Below are 18,855 nucleotides of genomic sequence, written 5' to 3'. Positions count from 1 at the left end.
TTTCCAGGCAAGAGTACTGGAGTGGGGTGCCATTGCCTTCTCCGAAACTAATAGTGACTAATTAAATGATGAGATACTGAAATTAAAAGACGCTTGCTCCTTGGAAGAAGAGCTATGACAGATCTAGACAGTATATTAAAAAGCAAAGACATCACTTTGCCAACCAAGGTCCATATAGTAAAAAATAAGGTTTTTACAGTAGTCACGTACAGATGTGAGAGATGGAACATAAAGAAGGCTGAGTGCTAAAGAACTGATGCTTTTGAACTGTGGTGCTGGAGAAGACTCTTGAGAGTCCCTTGGATGTCAAGGAGATCAAACCAGTCCATTCTAAAGGAAATCAATCCTGAATATTCATTGGAAGGACTGATGCTGAAGCTGAAGCTCCAATACTTTGGCCACCTGATGGGAAGAGCTGACTCACTGGAAAAGACCCTGATGCTGGGAAAGACTGAGGGCAGGAGAAGGGGGTAACAGAGGTTGGATGGCATCACTGACTCAATGGACATGGGTTTAAGCAAAGTCTGGGAGATGGTGAAGGACAGGGAAGTCTGACGTGTTGTAGTCCATGGGGTCATAAAGAGTAAGACACAACCTAGTGACTAAACAACAACAACAAAATTGATATATTTTTCATAATAAAAGCTCTAAGCAAATTAAGAATTAAAAGAAAATTTCTCAACTGATGAGAAGCATAAAAAAACTTACACCTATCATTACATTTAATGATGTGAGATCAAATATTCTCCCACTAAGATCAGGAATAAGCAAGGAATCTGCTCTCAGCACTTCTACATAAGATTGTCCTGGAGGTCCTGGTGCAACTAGTCAAGTCAGAAGGCATCAATTGGAAAGGCAGAAGTAAAACTGTCTTTATTCACAGATGCCATAACTGTCTACCTAAAAAATCCCAAAGATGCATAAAGTACTATTAGATATAATAAGTGAGTTTAAAATTTTTGATATTTAAGATCAACATGCAAAAACCAGTTGGGTTTCTATATACTAGCAATTTACAATTAAAAATTGATATAAATCAATAGCTTTTAAAATGAACATGAAGTACTTTGATTTATTCTAGCAAAGTATGTGCACATTATCTGAAAAAGTACAAAACACTAATAGAAGAAATCAAAGACATAAATACATGGAGAGACAGGCTATGTACATAGATTAGAAGACTCAATATTGTCAGAATGTCAATTTTCTCCAAAGTAACCTATGAATTTGGTAAAATCCTAGTCAAAATTCCACCAAGAGTTTTTTTAGTAGGAATCGATAAAATGATTCTAGAATATGTATGTAAAGGACCTAGAGTAAATAAACAATTTTGAAAAAGAAAAAATACAGGAGGACATACCATATTGCCTCATTTCAAGACAATATAAAAGCAAGATCAAGACAGAGTAAAACAACAGACACACAGATGAACAGAACAAAGTATAGAGCCCAGAAATAGAACAGTACATCTATGGTCAACTGATTTTTGATAAAGGTTTCAAGGCAAATCAATAAAAAAGTATGGTCTTTTTAACAAATGGGGCTAGAAAACACGTACATTCTATATAAAAATATGAACCTTGACCATATTTTACATTATATTGAAAAATTAACTCAGAAAGTATGAACAGAGATGCAAATGTAAACAAACAAACGAACAAAACAAAACAGAACTCTGAACTGTATATAACAGTCCTAGAGAAAAAACAGGAGATAATCTTTGTATCTTTGGGTTAGGTAAAAATTTCTTAACAAAGAGCTTCATGTTCTACATTATGCATGAGCCATAAAAGAAAAAATTGATGTCACTGTGAACTATATTTTATTAAGGTAAAAATCTCAAACTTTTGAAGAAATATTGTTAAGAAAATTAAAAGCTACAGACTAGGGAAAAAAGTTGCCAAACATATCTAATAGAATTGCTATTCATTTTGATATTTGGCAAAACTAATACAGTTATGTAAAGTCTAAAAATAAAATAAAATTAAAAAAAATAAATTAAAAAAAAAGAATATGTAAAAATCTTTTACAACTCAATAATAACTATTTTTAAAACTGGATGAAAGATTTGAACAAATATTTCACAAAAGAAGAAGAAACACAGATGTCAAATAAGTACACAAAATAATGTTCAGCATCAACAGTCATTACATGAATGCAAATAAAAACCACAAGATACACTATATATACCTATTGGAATGTTAAAAATGAAAAGAAAATTGACACTATCATATGTTAGCAAGGGTGCACAGCAACTGTAACTCTCAAGTATTTTTGGTGAAAATGTAAAATGGTAAAGCAACTTTGAAAACAGTCCGATGGTTCCTTATAAAGTTAAACATATACTTACCATGACTCAGTAACCCCACTCCTAAGTACTCCAGAGAAATGAAAACACATGTCCACATAAAAACTTTTACACATATCTTTATTGTGGGTTTGTTTTTTTTTTTCATAATATTCCCCAAACTGGAAACAATCCAAATATCTACCAACTGGTGAATGAGTAAATAAATAATCCCCATTACAGAATAGTAGTCTGTAATAAAAATGAAACTACTAATATATGTAACAATATGAATGAATCTCAGAAGCATCATGCTAAGTGAAAGATGTCAAATGCAACCTATGGGTCCATTTATATGTATTATTCCTTTTAACTGGCAAAACTGTAGCATCAGAGATCAAAACAATCACTGTCAGAAGCTGAAAGTAGAAAGAAGAGACTCACTGCAAAGAAGTATAAAGGAATTTTTTGAGTAATGGCAATATTCTGTATCTTGATTTTGGTGGTAGTTACACAATTGCACAAATTTGTAAAAATTTATAGACCTGTATATCTAAGAAGGATGAATTTTTACTACATGTTAATTATGCCTCAACAAACCAACAAACAAATAAAAGACTGTCACACCAAGTGTTGAAGAGAATGTGGAACAACCAGAACTCTCATTCATTGCTGACAGGTATGGAAAATAGTACAACCACTTTGGGAACTAGTTTGACCTTAAAAAAATAAAGTCAAACATATACTCCAATAATTCCTCAAGGGAAATAAAAACATGTATCTATGCAAGTACTCGTACATGAATGTTCATCAGCCTTATTTACAATAGTGCAAAATTGGAAACAAAATGTTCATAAGAAGTGAAAAATCAAATAAAGTACAATATATCCATATAAAGAATATCATTCATCAATAATAAGGAAGGAATGAACTATTGATATGTCTACTCCATGGATGACTCTCAAATATGCTGTATGAAATTCCCTTTCTGGAATTTTACATAAATTCTAGAATTGGATGTATCAGTAGTTTATTCTTTTTATTGATGAGAGATATTTCTTTAATATAGGGCATAGCATAATTTATTCACCTGTTATATTTATGAACTAACCTACTGGAAACATTTCTTAGTCTATAAAAATGAAGATTTTATAGCTTATAAGATTAAAAATGCTGGAGTAAGCACTAAATAAGATATTGTAATTACATCACAGTATTTGGTAAGCGTATAATCAAAGATAGTTGGAAACTACATCTTAGCGAGGTCAAATAATTTGCCAATATCACAGCTAGAAATCCAGGTCTTCTTGATTCCAAATTTCTTAACCATTATGCTGTCTTAACAGCCACTATAAGGTTACTGTAATTTGCAGGTACAAGAATTTCCTTTTCCTGATGTTTAAGGAGTTGAAACAAAGGGAGACACTAGAATTTTAACAGGCCAAAAAAGAGTTTTCTTTCTCCATACTTAAGAGGTTTGGAAATCTGCTTACATAGCAATTAGAATAGACTCCAAAAAGCTCTCTGCTAACCTACTGGGAACAGATCCCAAATCTTGGATTGATTGGGATCTTGCCTATATAACTAGTCAAGAGCCTGGTTTTCTTTTCCACTGGATATTCTCAGCAAATGTTACAGTGTAAAAATACCAAAAGGGAACATCAGAGGCTATACTAGGAAAGTGAGCTGTCCTTTGACACCAATACTATTCAGAAGGGCTTCATGCCCAAATTTAACATTTCATATATAATAATTCCTTGGTCACATCTTAAAATGCCTTATCATTTCTCTCTCTCCACATTCTCAATGGGTTATCTGGCTCCTGAAATCAACAAAGACCAAAACAAGAAATAATCCTGGCTAATCAAGGAGGGACTACTTTATGAGGTGAGCATCCCATTGATATAGCTGTGTGATTGTGTCTGAAATTCCTTTGCAGCTCCCTGCTTGCTGATAGGTGTCCTACAAAAGGCTCCTTCCTGTACGGCTGCCTGAGAGTCAGTCGTTCCTGACTGTCCGTTTGCCTCAGTGCACTCATTCTGGTGTGCGTCCCACTGTAGTTGTTTCTTTCACTTGGTTCCTGTTCCATCTTTGTTTGCTTCATTGAACTTGACACTTTAGACAACTCTTTTGGTTCCCTATCTTTACTGATGTCTGGTTTCCCTTTCATAGTTCATTCTACTTCATTTCTTTACCAAATCCTGGTTTCTGAACTTGCCTAATAAAGGGTTTTAACCTTCAGATCAGGTTCTGGATGTTCTTTTTGTTCCTTGTTCGCCATGAGCCTATGCTTGTAATGGTGGCTCCCAGAGAGCTAATTCTCTTACAGCTATGGGGGCTTCTTTCTTGGCAAAATGAAATATGCCCCAATTCCCCAAATCTAGCCCTTTGCTGTCACTCTCTGCTGCCCTCCAGCGGCTACCAGTAGGATACACTCTACGACCCCAAGGACTGCAGCCCACCAGGCTCTTCTGTCCATGAGATGTTCCAGGCAAGGATACTGGAGTGGGTTGCCATTTCATTCTCCAGAGGATCTTCCAGATCCAGGGATTGAACCTGGATCTCCTGCACTGTAGGCAGATTCTTTACCGACTAAACTACAAGGGAAGCCCTGTTAAAAATTAGTTCCAAGAAATGGCAACCCACTCCAGTATTCTTGCCTGGGAAACTCCATGGACAGCGGAGACTGGTGGGCTGCAGTCCATGGGGTCACAAAGAGTCGGACACAACATAGCAACTGAGCATGCACGCACTGGCTCTACTGCCCTCTGGCCTGTGAGTGTCCTCTAATAGGTGTAGCCTAGACAGTGTAGTTAATGCAGATGAGCTTTGTGTTGGGAGCTCACCAGGCTGCAACTCAGCCAGCACTACCAACAACAGCCTCTGACTCCACTGTTACTCCCAGGGAAATTCATTGGTGATGACTTTCCTGTTCTTTCTCTTGAAGATGTTATTATCTAAGAAATTCACAAATTCCAGGTTTATGCATATGCATATCCACACTGTGTTGGAGGTAAGGGAGAAATCTCCTGTTTCTGAGGCTTGGCTTGCTGAGAAGTAGAGAGTGGTGCAGTGCCTCAGGTCAGCCTAGTAGCTAGACTCACAGACTGCCTAGGTCTTTCATGATTTAGCATGAGGATCACAAATGTTGTCTATGAGCCAACGTAGAAATAACCATGTGGCTTACTATGCTACACTTATTCACTCTTCACATAAGAGTTGAAAGGGAATGAAACTAGCCTCTGAACTGACATATTTCACTATGGGGCTATCTGGAGTGATGCTGGCACCATGCCCATATTAAATGTTATAGAGATTTTACTGGACCAAAGGAATAGGAGGATTGTCACAGACTATAGACTCACTCTTCCGGAAAGGCTATTCTATACTAGGGTAGAACCTCTAGCTGGCAGATCTCTCTGCCTCCAGTTTAAAGTAGGAAGTAGTGGACAACTCTGTTGACCAGCTTTAGATTAGATGAGCCATCTAACCCAGGACTGTATCAATATGAGTTGCCAGTAACAATGGAAAACGTTAGCCTGGCCAGCTTGTAAGTCAAAGGCCAAATCCAATGTATTATTTGTGGGAAAACACATCAAAAGCCTGGTGTTTTATCTCCTGCTACCCAAAAGACTGTCCACAACCCCTCTAACTGAAGGTTCTTCATCCATTGCTTATTTCCATGTATCTGCCATTAATATCCTATTATTAATAATTCAGCATTTCCGACACACAAACTATCTACAGGAGGAGGCCCTTAAAGAAGCTAAGAGGCCTCTCCACCAAGCACAACTGTGCAGAGAGTTTCTGTTGCCTAAATTTTTGCTAAGTGGATATGCCTCCTCTCAGAGGAAAAGCAAAGCCCCTGGCAAATACACAGTGGAGCTCATTAACCCTTCCATCTTCCCTTCAAGGACACCAACTATTCTTCACTTCACCTGTGGTGGATTCATTTTGATATTTGGCAAAACTAATACAATTTTGTAAAGTTTAAAAATAAAATAAAATTAAAAAAAAATCATTGAGGAGTCTCCTTCTTCTGAGACTACCATGGTCTCAATGCAGTGAGGATCAACCAGTAATATTTGTTCCCTCTCCTCTGACTCCTGACCTCCTGAAATGATTCCATGAGACTTTAAGAAATTAGACCTCTGAATTGCTAAAATGATCTCCATAGAGAGAGGCTAATAAATAGGAAATGGTTTTCCTAACACGCTATAATGTCATCTGGCCCATTAAATATCTGGGTCTTTTCCTAGTTCTTAAGTGATTCCTTATATGATTTTCTATTACCAAAGAGTTGTACTCTACTTGGATATTATTTCATAAAACCCTGGTCTAGAAAAAATGGGTTCTGTGTTAAATCAGAAATGAGCCCTAAGACAGAATTTCTGAGCTCACCTCCTCCCCAGGTAAGAGGCTGGTCTAGGTGAGACAAAGTCTCAACAGTTCTAGAATAAATTCTCCAACCAACCAAAAACATTCAGTAAATCCTAGAATGTATGACATACTACTGGCAATTCCTTCTGTAAAGCTTCTGTGACAGCTCTAGTTAATACTGTCCTGAGGAAGGTAAGGAGATATACCTGGCTTGCAAAAGCTACAGCCACACTGCAGTAGCTGAAGACCTTTTTCACCTGTGCCCCATCTGTGTGTATGCTGATCTAGCATTGACTTAGCTGAGGTCAAAAGTCTAGCTCAGTAGAGTCTATTCTTGGAAATATTTCCATTTTTACTTTCTTTTTTCTACAGAACCAGACCCAAAAGGGCTTCCCTGGTGGCTCAGCTGGTAAAGAATCTGCCTGCAATGGGGGAGACCTGGGTTCGATCCATGGGTTGGGAAGATTCTCTGGAGAAGGGAATGGCTCCCCATTCCAGTATTCTGGCCTGGAGAATTCCATGGACTGTATAGTCCATGGGGTCGCAAAGAGTTGGATATGACTGTGTGACTTTCACTTACTTACACTTAGAGACCCAAAAGTGTTAGCTTTCTCCTACTTCATAATAGGAATTATTTGCTGTCAGAACCTCCTTTAAGGTTAGAGGTATCACTGTGAAAGTTATGAGCGTCTGTCAAAACAGCTTGGGCAAAAGAATTTTGTCAATACAATTTGAAAAACCTGCCTTCAAAAACCAAAGGACTATTTTTTGAAGTATTTCTCCCCCCCCCCATTTTGTGTATTTATATATCTCTTTTTCCTTAATGAGCCTGCTAAAGATTTATCAATTTTGTCCATCTTTTCAAAAAATGCAATTCTTTTTCTCATTAATGTTTTTGATCTATTTTATTTACTTCCTCTCTGATCTTTATTATTTCTTTCTGCTGACTTTGGGCTTTTTTCTTCTTTTTCTAATTTCTTTAGATGATAGATTAGCTTATTTGATATTTTTCTTATTTCTTAAAGTATGCCTGTGTTGCTATAAACTTCCTTCTTAGAACTGCTTTTGTTGAGTTCCATAGATTTTGGAAAACAGTGTTTTCATTTGGTTTAAGGTATTTTTTGATTTCCTCTTTTATTTCTTTGTTGACATATAGAGATTTTAGCAGTATATATATATTTTTTATTTTAATTTAATTTAGTTTTATTTTTAAACCTGAAACACTGTATTAGTTTTGCCAAACATCAAAACAAATCCGCCACAGGTATACATATGCTCCCCATCCTGAACCCTCCTCCCTCCTCCCTCCCCACACCATCCCTCTGGGTTGTCCCAGTGCACCAGCCCCAAGCATCCAGTATCGTGCATCGACCCTGGACTGGTGACTCATTTCATACATGATATTACACGTTTCAATGCCATTCTCCCAAATCTTCCCACCCTCTCCCTCTCCCACAGAGTCCATAAGACATCAGTGTCTCTTTTGCTGTCTCGTACACAGGGTTATTGTTACCATCTTTCTAAATTCCATATATATGCGTTAGTATACTGTATTGGTGTTTTTCTTTCTGGCTTACTTCACTCTGTATAATAGGCTCCAGTTTCATCCATCTCATTAGAACTGATTCAAATGTGTTCTTTTTAATGGCTGAGTAGTACTCCATTGTGTATATGTACCTCAGCTTTCTTATCCATTCATCTGTTGATGGACATCTAGGTTGCTTCCATGTCCTGGCTATTATAAACAGTGCTGCGATGAACATTGGGGTACACGTGTCTCTTTCCCTTCTGGTTTCCTCGGTATGTATGCCCAGCAGTGGGATTGCTGGATCATAAGGCAGTTCTATTTTCAGTTTTTTAAGGAATCTCCACACTGTTCTCCATAGTGGCTGTACTAGTTTGCATTCCCACCAACCGTGTAAGAGGGTTCCTTTTTCTCCACACCCTCTCCAGCATTTATTGCTTGTAGACATTTGGATAGCAGCTATTCTGACTGGTGTGAAATGGTACCTCATAGTGGTTTTGATTTGCATTTCTCTGATAATGAGTGATGTTGAGCATCTTTTCATGTGTTTGTTAGCCATCTGTATGTCTTCTTTGGAGAAATGTCTATTTAGTTCTTTGGCCCATTTTTTGATTGGATCATTTATTTTTCTGGAGTTGAGCTGTAGGAGTTGCTTGTATATTTTTGAGATTAGTTGTTTGTCAGTTGCTTCATTTGCTATTATATTCTCCCATTCTGAAGGCTGCCTTTTCACCTTGCTAATAGTTTCCTTTGATGTGCAGAAGCTTTTAAGTTTAATTAGGTCCCATATGTTTATTTTTGCTTTTATTTCCAATATTCTGGGAGGTGGGTCATAGAGGATCCTGCTGTGATGTATTTATGCCAGGCTGCCAACCATACCTAAATAATCTTTTGTGAAAGCCTGCTTATCAATATGCAGCAGACTTCACCTTGTCCTGGGGATCTTTACAGAAAATTCTACAGCTGTCCCTAAAACTGACCAATACAGCATCAATACAAAATATAGATTATCTAGACAAAATGGCATTCTCTCAAAGCACCAGGGTCACATGAAGAGAGATTTCTGGAAGGGCAGAACGTTAAAAAGGCCTATTTTACAACCATGGGCAAACTATACCAGAATATAAGCTCTACAAGGGCAGGGATCATATTTTATTCATTATCCTATACCCCCTATACCACTATACCCACTATAACAGTGCTAGGCATAGTGTTGAATGAATGAATGAATAAATACTTTCTGATTAGGGAGGTCCATATTAACATTCAAGTGCTTGCCATGGTTATGTCAAAACATGGACTATAGCCTGCAGGAACTTTTAGTAGCTCTGTATCAGCATAGATTTGTGAAGGTGTTCCAATATATTATTAATACTACAACCTTTTCTAATCAGCAAATGCCTTTGGAATATGATAACCCTAGATTTCATTCCTGAAATGACATCTACCTACACTGTTGTTTAGTCACTCAGTCGTGTCCAACTCTTTGTGACTCCCATGGACTGCAGCAGCCAGGCTTCCCTGTCCTTCACTATCTCCCTGAGTTTGCTCAAACTCATGTCCATTAAATTGATGATGCCATTCAACCATCTTATCCTCTGTTTTCCCCTTCTCCTCCAGCCCTCAATCCTCCCCAGCATCAGGGTCTTTTCCAATGAGTCAGCTCTTCACATCTGGTGGCCAAAGTATTGGAGTTTCAGCTTCAGCATCAGTCCTTCCAATGAATATTCAGAGTTGATTTCCTTTAGGATTTACTAAATTTAGGATATACTGCTTTGATCTCCCTACTGTCCAAGGGATAGGTTACATATGCTATCATATTGGTTGTGCAGATAATCTTTTCCTAGATAATTCAATTAATGTCTTAAACCATCCTTCCAACCCCACCATTCACATCATTTATAGAAATGACATCTTCCAATTTCAGGGGTTATCAAACTATTTGATTAATAACTCTGGTGTAGATGACTCCCTGGAGAAGGCAATGGCACCCCACTCCAGTACTCTTGCCTTGAAAATCCCATGGACAGAGGAGCCTGGTAGGCTGCAGTCCGTGGGGTCGCTAAGAGTCGGACACGCCTGAGCGACTTCCCTTTCACTTTTCACTTTAATGCATTGGAAAAGGAAATGGCAACCCACTCCAGTGTTCTTGCCTGGAGAATCCCAGGGATGGGGGAGCCTGGTGGGAGGCCGACTATGGGGTCACACAGAGTCGGACACGACTGAAGTGACTTAGCAGCAGCAGCAGCAGCAGATGACTCCCAGTTTTATAGGTCATTATTAAATACCCACAAACTATTTCAATTGAGCACCTGGAGAGTATTTCTACTGACCACATTACTGATCCACACACTTCAATACTAGAGGGTTAATACACCACGGTCTCTATTTTCCTCCACCAAGAACATCCTTTCATAAAAACTTTCCCCTATCTATCCACACCCACACCTCCCTTCTTTACCACCACTTACTGACAACTGCTCAGTAAATACATGGGAAAACTACAGGCTACCACTCCTCCCTATTAAGAAGTACATGCGGGAGATGGCTTTCTTCCAGTTTAATACTGGAAGAAATGATCAGTGATGAAGACTGATCCTTGAGGCCTTTCATGCCTCCCCCCTAGCCTAGCCTCCTAATCATCTAGTTAGGGGTTGTTTAGTCTGGTTAGGGTGAAATAATATAAAATAAATTCTATTAAGTATCATTTTATATATGCTATATCTGATCTGATATTAGACAAAAGCACTTTTTTGATATAAATGGATATTCTACTGAGGCTAAAATATAAGTGATTATAAAGCAAAGTTAGGATTTTTTTCTATAAGAGCCAACAGCAGTCAAGCAAAGGGAACATATTCCTCTTAATGGGAATACTGTTCATTAAACTTGGGGATAGGCCAAAAAAGACAGAAAGTAAATATAATAAAAAGACAAAATTTTATTGAACAGGATCAAGATAGGAGGGGAAATAAAAGGGGCAGTTCTATACAGTAAGATTCTTGGGTGGTTCTCAGGTTTCCCTACCTGATGTTGGCTAACTTATTGATTTTGCCTATATATCTCTAACAGGTATAATACCAGAATTTGTTCAATATCTCCAAAGAAATTTACAATTATTTCACTTAGGTCCTATAGTTGTTTTTAAGGCATGTTAAGTGCCTGCAATGGAAATGCACTGTGTTTACTTTAGACAGAAGGTTTAGAAATTGGAGAATAACTGGCCTAGAGGGAATGTCACCAACTCAATCTAAAAAAAGCCACAGATATCTTGGGATGGCTTTGCTGTTTAAGAGTCGTTGCCAACAAGCTCCATTCAGGAGATCTGATGCAATGTCACAACCTAATTCATTCAGCTTTATAAAACTTAAGTATATTGGAAGTAAATAACTGTTGATGCCAAAGAACAGAAAATAATGTGACATTGCTAAAGAACACATTCAAGCCTTTCCCTATTGGTCAGAAATGGAAGGTGAACAGCTAAAAATTAAATAAATAATGTAATAATTATCAGGGGAAATTAAGACTCTCATAATGAAAGGAATAACAGAAATGTGAAATGTTTCAGGGTAGCTTGTAATAAACAGCATTTGATGAGGAGATACAGAACATATAAAAAGAGGTCCAAGAAGAAGCTGAAAAGTAAAAACAAAGAATAAAGAAGAGAAATCAAGAAAATGGTATTTAAAGAGATGAGCTTAATACTTAAAGGCAGAAAGACAGTTAGATCCTGGTTAACAACAAACACACAGACACATGCACAGATTTTTCCAAACAGTACTTAAATCCAGCTACTCTCAATTTAATTCTCCTCTCGGTTTAACTCTCCACCTTTTCCATGAAAAATCTGGCAAAACCAATACAATATTGTAAAGTTTAAAAATAAAATAAAATTAAAAAAAAAAAACGAGAAAAAAAAAAAGATGAATGCTTAAAAAAAAAAAAAAAAAAAAAGAAGTAGAAAAATCAGAGTAGACAGGATGGCTCAGAAAGGATAAATAGTTTTGCTATCCACATCTAATTTGCTTCCTAATAAAATTCTATGGCTTTCAAATGACACTCTGCTATTATAGTCTGTACAGAGATGATTTCATCAAATATTCTATGTTTTGAATATTTTCAAAATTATCATTCAGTTGATAGTCTGAAACACTCTAAAGCAAAAGGACATGAAAAGCATGATCAGCATGAATATATTCATAAACCAGTGAACAAAATAAACTCAATGACAGTAAAAGAACATCCTTGCTGCACTGAACAGGCACAAATCCCCCTTTTCCATGGGTGCATATATGTATCCTATAACATGCTTTAACTTCTTTCTTTAACTTCAGCCATTTCTGATCAATACTGTTATCTTTGACTTATAAGGGACATAACAGTCAAATCAAGTAGTAAGGTGGATAACTGAGTCAAGACATTAAAGGTTTAGACAGCCTAAATAAATAATGAAATGACTAATTATTAAATAATGATTTAATGATTAAAATCTGGTTTGTTAATAAAATGTCTTAAGAGGAAAACACTGTCCAAAGAGAGTGAAACCTTCAGCTGTGGTGTATAAAATCAACCACATAAGAACTAGATATAGAATGGGTAACGATGTTATGTGTGAAAAAGATTCAATTACTAGCAGATGGAAGCTCCATAAATCAGGATACATTTACATGATTTTTAAGATTAGCAGCGTAGCCCCCAAATTCTGTAACTCTATTTTAGGAGTCCAAAGAGTGCAGGCAAAGGGACATATATTAAAGGACACCTAATCATGTCTTATTTGAAAACATGCTTCCAGGCTTTCTATTTATAATCTGAAAATCTCTTATAGTTCATAAACTGCTCCCTTTAAAAACAACGCTCACTTTAATTAATTTATGAGAATGACTAAGATGAACTACAAAGAGATATGCATTTTCAGCATGGGATGAGGAAAGATCATTTTTGTCACACTGATTTAACCTACCTGAGGCCTGCTAATAATGAGCTAGGGAAGTTTTTTATATGATCTAAGAAGAATTTAAGCTGCCTTAATAGAGATAGACATAAATAGAAATTAAGTGATAGATTCAATAGGAAGAGGCATACTCTCATGATTCAGTGAGTTTTAGAGTCTTTTCTACTCCTAAAAACTTCATGCAAGGAACTCTGAGAACAAAAAAGTAACAGAAAATAGGAACTTAAGCATAAACAACAGTGCTCACTGAGAACTCAGCATTCATCCCGGCTCAGATCCACCTTATTTTGGCTGTGCTTTCTAACTTACTCCTTTAGTTAACATTTTCTGTGAACACTAGTTACTTTCCATAGGGACCAAAACCACAAACTTGAGAGAATTACCACACTTCCTTTTCATGAACAGTGAGAAGAGAAAATTTTTTCCTTGGATGTGTTTTTCCAACGAAATTAAATTTCTGCTTTCCAAGAAAAGCCAGTTGGCTCAGAAGTCTCTGAGAAAGAACAGTGCTGGGATAGTCAAACAGATACCATACCACAAAACTCCAAAGCAAAATCCCAACCTTTCAGCCTTAACATCAGTCAAGGGGTTAAAACCTGAACGCCTCAGTTGAGTTGCTGAATCCACAGGTGGAAGGTCTAAAGGGTGGAAAGAGATTCTCAGCTCCATTTGGGACCATGCTGAGAAAGCCTTTATGTTTAAGAGAACCCCCATCTCATCTCCTAAATATTAAGTTGACACACGTTTCTGGGACACGGCCTGAATCCTCAAACTTTGTGGGTCTATAGAGACACAATTTTCTGTTTTCTGCTTAACAGGGCTTTCCAGAATTGTCGTCAGATGACAGATTACACCACCCATCCACAAGGATTAAGGGGTAGCTCAGGCCATCCATTATGGGTTAAAAGCTGTGCTAGCATGAATCGAGTCACAGTGGTAAGGAGACTACCAATACAAGGGGTCCTACAGCTTTAAGAAATACCCTGGGCATCTAAAAGTTCTCAGAATGCAAACTTTGTCAGCTCTGAAAACAAGAGGCACTGCATCATTATGGCAGGAGAAACAAAGCCAGCACCCTTTTAAAAACAGACAAAAAAAAAAAAAGATTGTTTTAATAGGAGAGAAGCATCAGTCATTGATTCTTACTTCATTCACACTTTCTATCCAACCCCATCCATCTTCAGAGTGAAGAGATGACAGAGCCCAGTTAACCCTCTCCCTCTGTCGGCCCCCACCCATACTGCTCCTCTGTACCAAATCCACCAAGACCCACCGACCCACCCTTTTCAATCTGCCAGCAACAGCTCTACAGAATGACTCTGTCTGATGGCCTTGCAAACCTCAGGTATACCTAAGTACCTGCTTTCATCACACTACTTCAGTAGGGTTACCTGTCAGGTTACCATGACTGTTCAGGGCCTTTACTAGTCATCTACGATGACCACTCAGTCACTCATGGCTGACCACATTCTACAAAGGTGGGGATGAGAAGACTTAAGGGAACAGAAAAAAAAAGTCAACAAACCAAACCAACAATCCAGTATGTAAAATATTTCATTTTTATTAACTGTTACTGCCCTCATTATCTGCAAACAGAAGTTCTCTAAGCAGGCAGTCTGCATCAGTGCACCTGCTTAGCATCAGTTTGCCGAGTTATCTTTTCTGCTGTGTCTGCAAAAGCCAACTATAGCACAATGGGTCACATCACTTGAGGGTCACTTGAGTCCCGCTACATTCTGGGGCCCTCCTTCCACCTCCTCCCTTTCCTTCCATCCACAAAACCTTTAACTCCACCATAGCTAAGGATCCCAGATAGCTAAATAAAAGAGGTGGCCTCAAACACAGGGAAAAGCCCTTAGGTCTCCAGTGTGAATCGCCAATGCCAACGCCCCTCCCCTCTCCTTTTCCTTAAGACCTGATGGTCTTCAGTCACACATCTTAAAAGAAAAACAAAAAACAAAAACACAAAGACTTACTTGTCTCAAGTCGATGAAGGCCAACTGCAGCGTGTCCTCCTGGAACCCAGGCACCGGGCCGGATCTGGCAAACTCTGTGGGAAAGAAAAGAGGATAAAAAGCGCCTTTAACTAACCATGGACAGGGAGATTGGCAGACGGATGACAGGGAAGACAAGAGAGGCTGGGGGAGAGGAGGACCAAGCTTCTAAGGAGTCATGTCTCTCTCCCTTCAGCTTCTTTGTTTGCCCTTCAAAATTCGTGTCATCAAAACACCATTAATTCCAGCATCCTGACAGCAAGGAAACTGTACTAATTCGACCTGAAATTTATTCCCATGAGCTGCGCTGGGCTTCAGAGTATTTGTTTTGTGAATGGACAAACAACTTGCAAAGGAGGAGGGAGTGGGGGAGAGAAAAAAGTTTTTCCTCTCAACACAATAAAATCTTCAGCTGTGAAACTCTTTTCAGTTCCGAAAGCTATTTATATTTTAGATCGCTGAAGGAATTTTCTAATTTCACGCCTGTCACCTCATTCCCCAAGCATTTATCAAAAAATATTCCCTGCCACATCATTAATTATTCCCTCACTGATTATTTGTATTATCTCATGAGTGCATTATTGCCAACCCACACACAGACACACAAACACACACACCAGCAGCAGAGGCTGCCCCAATCTAGTGCTTGGCTCTTCAGTAAAAGAGTATTGCAGATATGAAAAGACCCATCTAAATAAATATCACTGCAAAAACTTAGGAAATTTTTGTATATGTCCATCCTCCTAGTGTATTCTTTGTTTTTGACTTCTATTTCACTCTTAAAAATTATTTTTCTCTTCCTCTACTCCAATTGAGTTTTAGGTCAAAGAGACACATGAATGCTATTTGCAATTTACCATAGTGCCTTGGGTACATGCTTAGTTTATGACTCTGGCTTCTACATCATTAAGAAGAAGGTAACCGCACAGGACTATAGGGAAATACACTAGTTAACAGTTAAGAATGTCAAGTTTTATTGTCCCTAAGCCCTGCTTATTATGAAATCGAAAGGTCTTGTTTAAGCCCCTATATACAGACAAAATAGACACAGAGAAAATTCAAAAGTTGTACAGTTACTATCCCTTGAATTCTATCTGTGAAGTCAAACAAAGCAAGATAAACATTTAACATCAATCTACTATTTACTTCAAAAACAACTCAAATATCTGCTCAAAACAAATATGAAAAGGGATGTTTTCCTTTTGATTTTATTTTTCTCCAGGAATGAATTTAAGAAATTACAGGAAGTTGGTATCATATTTTCTTTTGCAATTAAATAAAATCTACCAAGATATTTGCATATATGTCCGGAAAATTCCTTCAAACAACTAGTAACTGGATAGCTTCAAATGATGATTTATGAACAACAGATATTCCTGTTCTTTAAAAATATTTTCCATCTAGGAAATGTCTAATAGGTTTTCATAAATTCCTTGCCCTACTTTAAAAAGTAATGTTAACAAGTTAAGTTGCAGGGAATATAAAAACACTACATGAAATAAAATTTATACCAATTTACTAAACTAATTATATAGAGCACAAATGTGAAATAAAAAAAAATTCTTATCCTGGAGTTTTCACAAAATAGTCTTATTTTAGAGATTTCAAATAAAAATAACTCAAATGGAAGGAGATAAACTATATAGAATGACAGCATACTAAGTTTCTATTTACTTTGGAAAGAAAATTTATATGTCATTTATAAATTAATTCCATTATATGTATAGCACAGATAATTAAAGTTTTAAAAGGGTAAAGTTCTAAAACTGTACAAATACATGATGAGAGCCATGTTAATAAAAGCTTAAATAATCCATCCTTCATAGCAATCGTCTGTGATAACCTTGTATATAACAGCTGCTCGATCACATGCACAGCTTTCTCATACTATGCTTCTATGGAAAGCAGCTCTTGGAGTCATAGCCACAGTCACTCGTTTTGACAGCCTTGATGGTCACACGGTCAGCTTAAATAAGCCTCCTATGTCTGACGATTTCATCCAGTGTTGGTAGATTATCACTGTTACCCCCATATGACATACGCCTTATGCTGCATCATTTGAAGTACTGAAGTTTCCTCTGTCAGTAGGAACCCCACAAGTCAAGACACAGCAACTGCCAAGGTGTTCTGCTGACCTACACGTGTTCAGTTCAACAGGACTGCCCTGTGATACACGGGTTGAATGCTTGAGAGCTGGCTACACATTCCTGAATCTCGTTATTGGGCATGCTCCCTGGGGCTGACATGACGCTGATGAAACCACTCAGGTATCTGGATCTGATACATATTTAGTAAGTCACACTTTATAGATCTCATTTTATGACACACTCAATTTTCCAGGTTCCCAGAGGACACAGTGGCCTTTTAGATTTGATTTTAATTTTATAAATCAGAAAATGACAATTGCATCAGGCGCAACAAAGTTAAGAGATTAATTATTTAATATAGAAATATTAAATACTATATATTCAACTTCATATTTATATTTTCTCATTATTTTATGAATGTAGTTCTTATCCTCTCGTGTAGACAGTAAAATTCTTAGGGGTAAGGACCATATCACAGAACACAGCAAAGTGTTCAAAACAGTAGATGTCCAACAAATACCTATACTTTACTTTACAGAAATAACAAGATCAATTAATTATACATATTCTTTACTGCCAATGAAACTCTTTGGATTGCAATAGTAAGGTGTCCTTAACATGAGTATCAATAAGTAGGCTTTAGGAATATATGAGCTTCCTAAAATTAGGTGCACAATGATTGAGGGGATGGGCTCTGAGGTTTTAAAAATCAGAGTTTCAGTTCTACTTACTAGCTCTATGGATATGTGCAAACTACTTAATCTCCTAAAAGGTTCAATATCTTTATCTCAAAAATGAGGGTGGCAGTGTATTCCTTACACTGCTGCTATGAGGGTTAAATGAAATAACATGTAAAGCAACTGGCAGAGTAGAGTGCCTGGCATATCATAATTGATTATCATTACAATTAGCTTTTTGTGGGACTATGCGTTTCCCTGTGAAGAAGGTGGGTATGTTTTACTGAATTCTCAGAGAGTGGGTGACCAAACAAATGTAAAGAAACACTGTTTTATATCCAGGACAAAACATTAGAAGAAAATTCAGCTTCCATTCAGTTGTAAGTTAGTGAGTTGGTATTGAAATTTATGGGCAAATATTTAAGTGATTCACTTAAAGGAAGCTGATATGACTAATTACTAGTGTATTAGCCACAGCACAGGAATTTTCACTAGTATTATTTTAGAAAATCAATAAATATATTAAGCAGATCTCCTATAATTTTGTGATTCAATATTTCCTGTAAAACAGGACTGTTCCTATAGAGTCAATTTTTTACATATATTAAAAATGTTAATAGCATAAGAAAGTGTGAACATTTTTAAATTAAAATTTGCATTTATCTTCAACTATGTAAAATACAGTAACAGTGAAACACATGACAGTAAGCATTCATCTCATAATGTTAACTGAGGCTGTTAGAGAGAGAACGATTACACGGGATTTTATTCTCCTTTACATTTTATAAATTTTAAAAGTGAGTACAGACCACTTTTATAATCAGAGAATAGGAAATAGAAGACCACATACATCCCCAAATTATTCAGTGCTATTTTCTCTAGTAACAAGAGCTATAACCTGTTCAGGATTTAGCATTACAGGCAACTGGGATAGATTTGCACACCCATATT

At 37.1% G+C, this 18,855-nt stretch overlaps 1 protein-coding gene across 5 annotated transcripts in view; it reads right to left on the bottom strand.

Moving 5' to 3' along the window:
* The window catches only part of EXOC6B (exocyst complex component 6B), a 723,334-nt gene that overhangs the window by 147,329 nt on the left and 557,150 nt on the right, over positions 1-18,855 (bottom strand). For 4 of the 5 annotated variants that reach the window (XM_045162201.1, XM_045162198.1, XM_045162199.1 and 1 more), the window contains one exon: positions 15,123-15,196. In XM_045162201.1, the coding sequence (XP_045018136.1) occupies positions 15,123-15,196 (74 nt within the window). Of the gene's footprint in view, positions 1-12,143; positions 14,831-15,122; positions 15,197-18,855 lie in introns of those variants that run through there. The other variant, XM_045162202.1, reaches the window with a different exon arrangement.

The sequence above is a fragment of the Bubalus bubalis genome, chromosome 12 (assembly GCF_019923935.1).
Source record: "Bubalus bubalis isolate 160015118507 breed Murrah chromosome 12, NDDB_SH_1, whole genome shotgun sequence".
NCBI lineage: Eukaryota > Metazoa > Chordata > Mammalia > Artiodactyla > Bovidae > Bubalus > Bubalus bubalis.
This window is presented reverse-complemented; position numbering and strand designations above follow the sequence as displayed.